The sequence below is a fragment of the Mastomys coucha genome, unplaced genomic scaffold (genome assembly GCF_008632895.1).
Source record: "Mastomys coucha isolate ucsf_1 unplaced genomic scaffold, UCSF_Mcou_1 pScaffold16, whole genome shotgun sequence".
Lineage (NCBI taxonomy): Eukaryota > Metazoa > Chordata > Mammalia > Rodentia > Muridae > Mastomys > Mastomys coucha.
The window spans coordinates 38027388-38038182 of record NW_022196898.1 but is presented as its reverse complement, the minus strand read 5'-3'; the positions used below and the strand labels follow the sequence as shown (position 1 = coordinate 38038182).

Here is a 10795-nt window from a genome sequence, read left to right as displayed (position 1 = left end):
TGGAGTACGAGAGCCACATATACAATTTGTACACGTAATCAATCCCAGGATGTAGGAGGTGGAGGCAGGAGGATCAAGGTTATTTTTGCTTTATAATGAGTTTAAAGCCAGCCTGGGGGCGGGGGGAGGGGGGAAGGAGGGGAGATGGCTCAGCAGTTAAGAGCATCTGAAGGCCCTGAGTTCCAATCCCAGCAACCACATGCTGGCTCACAACCATCTGTAATGAGATCAGATGCTTTCTTCTGGTGTGTCTGAAAACAGCTACAGTGTACTTACATATAATAAATAAATAAATAAATCTTAAAAAAAGAAAAGCCAGCTTGGGTATACTGTTTTTGAGACATTGTCTCAAAAACAAAGTTTGTGTGGGGTGGGGGAGAGGTTGTGTTTTTTTTGTCTTTTGTTTGTTCGTTTTTTTGTTTTTGTTTTTGAGACAGGGTTTCTCTGTATAGCCTTAGCTGTCCTGGAACTCACTCTGTAGACCAGGCTGGCCTCGAACACAGAAATCCGCCTGTCTCTGCCTCCCAAGTGCTGGGATTAAAGGCATGTGCCACCACTGTCCGGCTTGTCTTTTGTTTTTTGTTTTTGTTGTTGTTGGCTAGAAAGATAAGTCAGCAGTTATGATCACTGCCTGCTCCTCCAAAGGACCTGTATCAATTCTCAACCCCCACATGGTGACTCATATGTGCCCTGTAACTCCAGTTTCAGGCCATTCAACATTCTTCTAGTGTCCTCAGGCATTGCATGCATGTAGGGCACGGACATACATGCAAGCCAAAATACTCAATGCACATAAGAAAATAAAAATAAATAAATAGATATTTTTTTTAAAAAACAAGGAGAAAGCTGGGAGGTGGTGGCACACGCCTTTAATCCCAGCACTTGGGAGGCAGAGGCAGGCAGATTTCTGAGTTCGAGGCCAGCCTGGTCTGCAGAGTGAGTTCCAGGACAGCCAGGGCTACATAGAGAAACCCTGTCTTGAAAAAAAAAAGGAGAAAACAACATTATTTAAAGGTACTGGGAAATTGTCAGAAAGGAGAATTGGAAGGGAAACAAAATAACGCTAAGTTAATAAATATATTAAAGTTAAGGAAAATAAGAGTGGAACTAGGTGAATAGTCAGATAGAGACTAGACTGGTTAGCAAGAAATAGTTTAGAAATTCCCTGTGTTAAAAAGAGAGCCAGGCCTGGTGGTTCATTCCTTTAATCTCAGCACCCCAGAAGTAGAGATTGGCAGATCACCATAAGTTCAAGGCTGCATAGTGAGTTTCAAGACAGCCAGGGCTACATAGAGAGACCTGTTTGAAAAGAGATGTGTGTGTGTATGTGTGTGTGTATATATGAGAGAGGGGGGGGGAATTGGGCATGCATTTTACTTTATCCCCCTCAGGGAGGCCTTCCCAAGTCATTTCCAACAAGCATTTACTGACTGTTCAACTGTGTGCTCAACACTGTACCCAGCACAAGTTTTTCTTTAGAACCTCAGTCTGAGGACTGATTGGAAGAGACACAGACCTGTAAACAAATAATGGCATCCAGGCATTGTGGCAGAGGCAGGAGAATCTCTGTGAATTCCTGTCACCCTGGTCTACATATTGTGCTCCATGGCAGGCAAGGCAGCACATTCAGAGCCTGTGTAACAACAACAACAACAATAAAAGTAATCCTGTGACAAGAGCTGTTATAAACAGTACTGCCCAACCTGCTTTTAGAAAGCTCTAGACTAGAGTGAGAGGAAAAAATATGAGCGTGTTTTTAAGTTTACCAGAGGAAGTATGATCTGAAGCAGTTGTTGGAAAGAGAATTGGAGGAGATGGAACAAACAGGGAGGGCTGGAGAGGTGGCTCAGTGGTTAAGAGCACTGACTGCTTTTTCTAGAGGTCCTGAGTTCAATTCCTGGCAACCACGTGGTGGCTTACAACCATCTGTAATGGGATCCGATGCCCTCTTCTAGTGTGTCTGAAGACAGAGACAGTAAGTAAATCTTTAAAAAGTCAAAACAAAGCAAAAACAGGGAAACTACGTCTAAAGACCCAGAGACAGCAGAACAACGCAGTCCATCACCTGCAGCTTAGGCAATTGCTCAGGGCTGGAGAGATAGCTCCGGGGTCAAGAGCACTGGCTGCTCTCCCAGGGGAACCAAGTTCAAGTCCCAGCACCCACATGGTGGCTTATAACTCTAACTCCAGTTCTGGGGGGCTCTAGTGCCCTCTTCTCACCTCTGCAGGCACCAGGCACACACATGGTTCACAGAACATGCATAAGAACAAACCCCTCAGACACATAAAGTAAACATATAAAATGTATAAGTAAATAAAAGTTGTTAAGACTAATTCCAAATTTTTAGTGATTGGTAAGTTTCCCTAAGGAGCTTAAATGTATTTCTAAAATGGAGAAACTTCGAAGGACTTTAAGCAAGTTGCCCAGTTTCACGTGGATTGTAGAAAGTTTACTTGGAAACTGAAAACATGAATTCGTCTAGGAGAATTTGCTGTAGACATTTTTTTTTTTTTTGAGATAGAGTCTCTCTATGTAGCCCTGGTTGTCCTGGCACTCACTATACAGCCCAGGCTGGTGTCAAATTCACAGAGATCCACTTGCTTCTGCCTTCCAAGTGCTGGAATTAAAGGACTGCAATACCATGCCCAGCAGGTTTTGAAAATTATTAAAAACTTTTGAGACCAGGTAGAGTGGCACACATTTGTAATCCCAGCACTTGAAATGCAGAGGAAGGAAGATCATGTCAAAAACAAAACGTAAACTTTCTGAAATAATTTAGTTGGAGATTATGAGGATTTATCTAAGGCAGTGGCCGTAAGAAGAGGGAAGGAAAAGAGGCTAGGATGTTCTACACTTAAAGCACAGAAAGGCATGTAGTATGGTATTTCCTTGGTTGTTGATCTGTTTATGGAGATGAACCATTGACTTAGCTAAGATTTCTGTACTCAGTTTTGTATCCTCGGCATGTACTCAGTGAGTGGTTTTGATAAAGATTAGCTTAATGAATTAGGAAAAACACACTACAGAAAGCAGTTTAGAGGATCTCTGGCATAGCAAGACACCTAGGAGAGTAATGAGAAAGGACATGATCAGAACAGAAGACCCTGGGCAAGAACAGGGAAGAAGCAGCTCAGATTCCCATCCTCTCTCTGACCATCGGGAGGTCCCCCGGCTGCGTATGCCCTAGTAAGTTTCCCGCCTCCAGAAGCAAGCTGTGCACCCCACCCCACCCCACACACAGAGGCCCCCGGGACCCCCTAAGCCACGCCCTTTCGGCAAAGTGTAGGCAGCTGTTGGGCCAGCGGCCCGCCCCTCCCGGTCTCACGCAGTCCTCGCCAGGGGGCGCAGTTCCCGCACGTCTGTCGCCTGCACACGCCCCCTGCGCCCGGGGCGCACGCGGGTCGCAGCTCCCCTGCCTGGACTGCGCTCCCAGGGACCTGCGCGCTGGCCATGGCCGTGGACCGGTTGGGGAGGCCCTGCGAGTGAGGGCAGTCATGGAGGAGGAGGCACGGCCGGCGGCGGGGGCCGAAGAAGCGGCGACCCCTGCACGCGAGACTCCTCCTGCGGCTCCCGCCCAGGCCCGCGCGGCCTCAGGTGGGGTGCCGGAGTCTGCGCCCGAGCCGAAGAGGCGGCAGCTCGGGACGCTGCTGCAGCCGACGGTCAACAAGTTCTCCCTCCGGGTCTTCGGCAGCCACAAAGCAGTGGAAATCGAGCAGGAGAGGGTGAAGTCCGCCGGGGCCTGGATCATCCACCCCTACAGCGACTTCCGGTACGGGGGGCTCAACGGGTAGAGCGAGGGACACCAGTGCTACCGGCCGGGTGGAGCTGCAGAGTCCACCCAACCCAGCCTGGGAATTCCTAGGCGGGTTTCCCCGAGGTCCTCTGTGTTTTGTCAGGTTAGGAAAACATTAGGGACTGCAAACATCAGGTACTCTCCGAGGACTTGGTGCACCCGATGCACGAACCCCATGGACCACAGAGAGTATTGGAGTTTGGAAACCTTGTCTCTTTTCAGTACTGTTTTCTGGGGGTGTGGGAAATTATATCATCATACCCCAAAGCTGGGAGACCTGAGGAAGAAGCCTAGTTCCACTCTCTACCACGCTTTACCCACACACCAAGCACTTGCTCAATTCAGCATAACAGACCAGGGACGCTAAAGTACTAGAGACTCTGGGAACGCTGGAGAAGGACAGGGGTCAGTCGGGTTCGCAGCTCTGTTTGCTGTCCGTGGTGCTGAAGGCGGAATGCGTCGGGGTGGGGCGGGTATTCCGAAAGATTGGGGAGGAAAGCAGGGGCTCGGCCACCGCCCAGGTGTTTCCCATAGAAAGGGACAGAGAGTGGGGATGTAGCCATTTCACAGTCCCCTTCAGGCTGTACGTCTACATCAAGGTCGCTAGGGGAGAAAATCAGCCCTGTCCTTGGGGACGGTGAAGGACAGCTTTCAGTTGAAGAAATGAGGTGTGCCTCTGGAGCCTGGGAACACAATCCGAGGCCCAGACAGTACCTTCCATTCTCCCTGTAAATATTCCCTCTTTTCTGCGTTGTTGTTCTTTCCAGTCCTCTTTTTTTATTTCACTCTCCCCTGCCTACCTGCTCTCCAGCAGATACCCTCCCCTCCCCCAGTTCACCCTCAGACATATCCCAGAAGCCATATCCCCCCCCTCAGAGTTGTGTTGCTTCGCAATTCTCTACCACATCACCCGCTGGGCTTGTGACCGCCTGTGAGTCAGGCTGTGAAGATGCTCTGATGGCGCTGCCAACCATTCCTCCTCTCTCCCAGTGTCTCACAGTGCAAGATTTCTCCTCTGCAGCTGTGGAAGGGGAGGAAGAAACATCGGGGGTTTGTTGCTGAGCGAAAGCATTGAAGTCTGAGGGGCGTTCAGGGGTGGGTCTGGACTTGGGAACTAACGAGCTTTTTCGGAGGTTGAGAGGATTGATTTTTGCAATCAGAATCAGAAGGGACTGTGTTTGGGACTTATGCTGGGATTAGCCCTGAAACCATCATGTGTGCTCCAGTGGTTTTTGTTGTTTTTTTTTTCTCTGAATGTTGTCCCCTTCTTCCCTCCTCGCCTCTTATCTACAGTTTCTTCTGAGGCTATGTAGCTTGCCCTTGCCCATCTCAGCATGCACAGGCAGCCTGGAGGAGGGAAGGGGTACATAGCTCAAGTCACTGCTGCTGCCTTGGGATCTCCCAGGGAGTCCTCTATGTGCATAGCCATCTGAGGTGCTGTGGAGGGGGATGGGCATCCCTGAAAGGCCCAGTTTAGGTGAGTACAGTGTAGCCTCTTCCCAACTCTCACCCCCCACCATGGATGGTAGTTCTTCACCTACAGGAAACCAGCATCCCTGTTCTAGCTATGTTGGAGAACAAGAGTGGAGTAAGGATGATAAAGAAGGGAAGGACAGCCTAGACTAGAAATAGAGACCTGGAGATAGGAAAAGAATTCCCCAAAATCTGGAGATAAAGAGTGGATGTGCCAGCCGGGTGGTGGTGGCACACGCCTTTAATCCCAGCACTTGGGAGGCAGAGGCAGGCGGATTTCTGAGTTTGAGGCCAGCCTGGTCTACAGAGTGAGTTCCAGGACAGTCAAGGCTACACAGAGAAACCCTGTCTCGAAAAAAAAAAAAGTGGATGTGCCATAGCAACAGCTACAGTTTATATACAGCACTGTTGTGCCCGACAACGCAGTGAAGTCAGCGTAGGCTCCCTAGTTTTAGAAAATTACAAAAACTGCCGGGCGGTGGTGGCACACGCCTTTAATCCCAGCACTTGGGAGGCAGAGGCAGGCAGATTTCTGAGTTTGAGGCCAGCCTGGTCTACAGAGTGAGTTCCAGGACAGCCAGGGCTATACAGAGAAACCCTGTCTCGAAAAAGTCAAAAAAAGAAAAAAAAGAAAAAAAAAAGAAAAAGAAAATTACAAAACAGTCTTGGAAAATTACAAAACAGTCTTGGTGCCAGCATGTGTGCTGTGTAGTGTTTATTTGTTTTGTGTGTGTGTTTGTGTGTATACATGTGATTGTGTGTGCATAGATGTGTATGCAGCTGTGTTCACATTTACTTCTTAAAAAAACTTAGATTTATTTTATGGGTATGAATGTTTTGCCTGGATATAAGTCTATGTATTATGTGCATACAGTGACTGAGGAGGTCAAAGGAGTGGGTCAGATCACCTGGCACTGGAATTACAGATGGTTGTGAACTGGCATGTGGGTGCTGGGCACTGAACCTGGGACTATTGCAAGAGCAGCGAGTGCCTTTAACCACTGTCTTGCTCTCCAGCCTGTGTGCATGTGTTTTTTTGCTTTTGTTTATTTGGCTTTTGGTTTGCTTTTTGGTGTGTTTATTGTTGTTGTTATTTGTTTGTTTTTGTTTTGTTTTGTTTGAGACAGGGTTTCTCTGTGTAGCTCTGGCTGTCTTGGAACTCATTCTGTAGAGCAGGCTGGCTCTGGCTCTACTCTGAGACCCACCTGCCTCTGCCTCCCAAGTGGTGGGATCAAAAGTGTGCACCACCACCACCACCCGGCTTAATCTCACAATCTTCTCTCAAATTCACTATTCTCATTTTCACAGGAGGGTAGAATGTGCTAGGAATTGAAACTAGATCCTCAAACCTGCTAGGGATACCCTTTACCACCGACCTACACCTTTATTCCTACATTTTAGATTCTGTGGTACTGAACCTGCCAAAAGGCCTGACAATGTAAGTTTAGTTCCTGGGACCCACGTAGTGGAAGGAGAGCACTGATTCCCACAAGCTGTCCTTTGATCTTCATATGTGTGCTGTGGCATGAACACACACACACACACACACTAACATAGCACTATGTCTTTGACTAACTCATTCTACGTGGGGGAAGGAGGAAGACTCTCTCTGTCCTTTTTTATTTTAACTGATCTTTTTCTGCTCTCTTTCTTTTTTCCTGTCTCTCTTTATTTAGGGGTTTTAGTTATTTGCCTCCTTGGTCCTTCGGGCCATTGTTTTCTGTCTCTTGATTCTAACTTGTAAATGGAGAAAATAGCATTAAACAGTAAAAATAATTTTACCATAAAGTAAAAAGAAAATAGAAGGGGGCCGGGCAGTAAGATAGCCTAGCAGCTACAGGTGTTTGCTGCACGGACCCAGTAATCCGAATTCAGCCACTGGAGCAGAGAAAGGAGTGCACAGGTCACACTCTGACCTCCACATACAGCATATACGATGGACACACACAATAATAATAATAATAATGGTTTAAAAACGAGTAAAATAGAAGTGTTTAAAGAAGTTTCACCACTTTTTTGTGTCCATTTTGGAACTTTGTGTACATGGAATCATCTAATTTGTACCATTGCCTCTTTCTCTCTTTTTTTTTAAGAATTGTTGCTGGGCGGGGGGAGGGGGGAGGAGAGGGCTGGAGAGATGGTTCAGTGGTTAAGAGTGCTGATTGCTCTTCCAGAGGTCCTGAGTTCAATTCCCAGCAACCACATGGTGGCTCACAACCATCTGTAATTGGATCTGATGCCATCCTCTGTGAAGACAGCTACAGTGTACTCACATACATAAACTAAATAAATAATTCTAAAAAAAATTTAAAAAAGAATTATTGCCAGGAAGTGGTGGCGCACGCCTTTAACCCCAGCACTTGGGAGGCAGAGTCAGGCAGATTTCTGAGTTTGAGGCCAGCCGAGTCTACAGAGTGAGTTCCAGGACAGCCAGGCCTGCACAGAGAAACCCTGTCTCAAAAAAACAAAAAACAAAAACAAAAAAAAAAAACAAAAAAAAAATAGAATCATTTATTTGTTTTATGTGTGTGAGTACACTGCTTCTCTTCAGACACACCAGAAGAGGGCATCAGATCCCATTACAAATGGTTGTGAGCCACCATGTGGTTGCTGAGAATTGAACTCAAGACCTCTGGACAGCAGCCTTACCTGCTGAGCCATCTCTTCAGCCCACCATTGTGTCTCTTGCTTTTTTTGCTCAATGCTAAAAATGTGAGACTCAGGGACTGGAGAGATAGCTCAACGGTTAACAGCACTCTCTGCTCATTCCTGCTGACTAGTGTTCATGGTACTGAAAGGTACCCTTGCAAAGGAGAAAGGTAATGGCCAGCCCAGTTACCAACCCTGTGATCTACAGTGATGGCCTGCCTGCATGAAACATTGATGCAGCACAAGAATTGTGGATGTAACCAACAGCTAGGTGATTAGTTAGCTTTAAAGCTTACTCCATGAGGAGCAACCCATGCCTGACACTGCTTAGAAGCCAGGAACCTGCAACTAGATAGGCCATGCAACTATGAGAATACCGAATACTGCTGCTCTGCTAAAGAAATGTAGCAACAAAGTAACCCCTTCACACATCCAGCTATACTCATTGTCTTAGTCATGTTCTATTGCTGTGAAGAGACACCACAGCCAAGCATTTTTCAAATGCTTATAAAAGAAAGCATTTAATTGGGGGCTGGCTTACAGTTTCAGAGACTTAGTCCATTATTATCCCAGCAGGGAGCATGGCGCTGAAGCCATCGATGAGAGCTGCCTCTCTTCTGGATGAAAGACAGAAAGAGAAGCTGAGCCTGGTGTGAGCTTTTGAAACTTTAAAGCCCACATTTAGTGACCCACTTCCTTCAACAAGGACTTACCTACTCAACAAGACCACACCTCCTAGTCCTTCTGATCCTTCTACTTCTACTCCAGGACTAAGCATTCAGATACATGAAACTATGGGGGACATTTTTATTCAAATCACGACACTCATTGATCAGTTATCTTAAGCCATCATCAGAAAAGCTTCCTCCTGCAATAGCTGGGAACACAGAGACCCACAGGCTGTAGAGAATATAGTATAGAAAGTGAGAGACCTTGGAACTTTCAGTCCTAAATGGCATGTCTCCATCAAATGCCTATCCCCCCCAAAAAAAAAGAGAGAGAGAAAAAGACAAAGAAAACAAAACAAAACAAAAAAAAAGAAACAAATGCCTATCCCCCAAGGACTCAGGGAACTATGCAAAAGAGGAAGCAGAAAGGTCATAAGAGCCAGAGGGGATGGAAGACACCAAGGAACAAGGCCTTCTAGATGCAAAAGGGCTGACACACATATGAACCCACAAGACTTTGGCAGCATGCATTGGATATGCACAGATTTAAAGCAGATGGGGTACCAGCATTGATAGGGAAAGTGATCACAAGTCTCCATCCCTAAGCCAGAAGCTATTTCCACTTGACACCTCTCAAAAGGCAGGGGAGAGTCGGGGGGGTGTGTGTGGGGGGGAAGGAGAGGAGAATTCTCCAGTGGTGTCTCACTGGGTATGCAGACCTTAAAGGCAGGCCACATGTCAGCAGTAGATACCTAACACAAAATGAACCAGCAGTATTTTTGGAAGATGTTTATCTTATAGTGTCTAGTCTAGGAATTTTATTTTATTATTATTTTTTTTTTTTTTTTGGTTTTTCAAGACTGGGTTTCTCTGAGTAGCCCTGGCTGTCCTGGAACTCACTTTGTAGACCAGGCTGGCCTCGAACTCAGAAATCCACCTGGCTCTGCCTCGAATTTTCTTAACTTTATATTTTTTATTTTTGAGTCTTCTCACTCTTTTTTTTAAAGATTTATTTTATTTATTTATTTTATGTATATGAGTACACTGTAGCTGTACAAATAGCCATGAGTCATCATGTGTGTGGCTGCTGGGAATTGAACTCAGGACCTCTGCCAGCCCCCGCTTGCTCCAGCGTAATTCACTGTAGCTGTCTTCAGACACACCAGAAGAGGACATCAGATCTCATTACGGGTGGTTGTGAGCCACCATGTGATTGCTGGGATTTGAACTCAGGACCTTTGGAAGAGAAGTCATTGCTCTTACCCACTGAGCCATCTCACCAGCCCTTAACTTTACACTTTTTTCCTTTATATTATGGTATCAGATCTTGTATTTTTATGGGATTTTTGTGTGTGTGAATGTATATGTGTCTGCATCTGTCTTTATTTCTTTTTTCTTTTCTTGGTTTTTCGAGACAGAGTTTCTCTGTATAGCCCTGGCTGTCCTGGAACTCACTCTGTAGGCCAGGCTGGCCTCGAACTCAGAAATCTGCCTACCTCTGCTTCCCAAGTGCTGGGATTAAAGGCATGCGCCACCACAGCCCGGCTTTGTTTTCTTTCTTTTTTTTTTTTTTCTTAAAAAAGAACTACTTATTTATTTTATGTGTATGTACACTGTAGCCATCTTCAGATACACCAGAAGATGGTTGTTATCCATCGTGTGGTTTCTGGGATTTGAACTCATGACCTCTGGAAGAGCAGTAATTGCTCTTAATTGCTGAGCCATCTCTCCAGCCCCACCTGTTTGTTTTCTAATGAAAGAGAGAAAGAAAGGGTGGGTTTTGGTGGGTGGGGAGGAGGGGAGGATCTGGAAGGAGTTGAGGAAGGGAAACCTTTTGATCAGAATGTGTTGTATGAAAAAATATCTATTTTCAATAGAAATTAAAATTATTAAAAAAAAACGTACTGGCCACCCTTGTAGAGGATCTGTGTTTGTTTTCCAGCTCCACATGGGGGCTCACAACAATCTGTAACTCCAGTTCTAGGGATCTGATACTGTTTTGGGGTCTTTGTGAGCACATGGTATACTTACATACATTAGGGAAAAATACCCACACACACAAAATAAAAATAAATCTCTATTCAAATGTGAGATTCATGTATGCTGATGTATAAATTATGGATATATTTACCTCTATATATTATGTCTTATTTATCTGCTTTTTCTCTGGGGGAGAGAGAGAAAGAGAGAGAGAGAGAGAGAGAGAGAGAG

The 10795-nt window shown here is 45.9% G+C and overlaps 1 protein-coding gene across 1 annotated transcript in view; it reads left to right on the top strand.

The window, feature by feature from the left end:
* The first annotated feature begins 3370 nt into the window (after positions 1 to 3370).
* The window catches only part of Hcn3 (hyperpolarization activated cyclic nucleotide gated potassium channel 3), a 14861-nt gene continuing 7436 nt past the window's right edge, over positions 3371 to 10795 (top strand). The window contains exon 1 of the mRNA XM_031374452.1: positions 3371 to 3770. Within this exon, the coding sequence (XP_031230312.1) occupies positions 3496 to 3770 (275 nt within the window). The 5' untranslated portion in view covers positions 3371 to 3495. The remainder of the gene's footprint in view (positions 3771 to 10795) is intronic.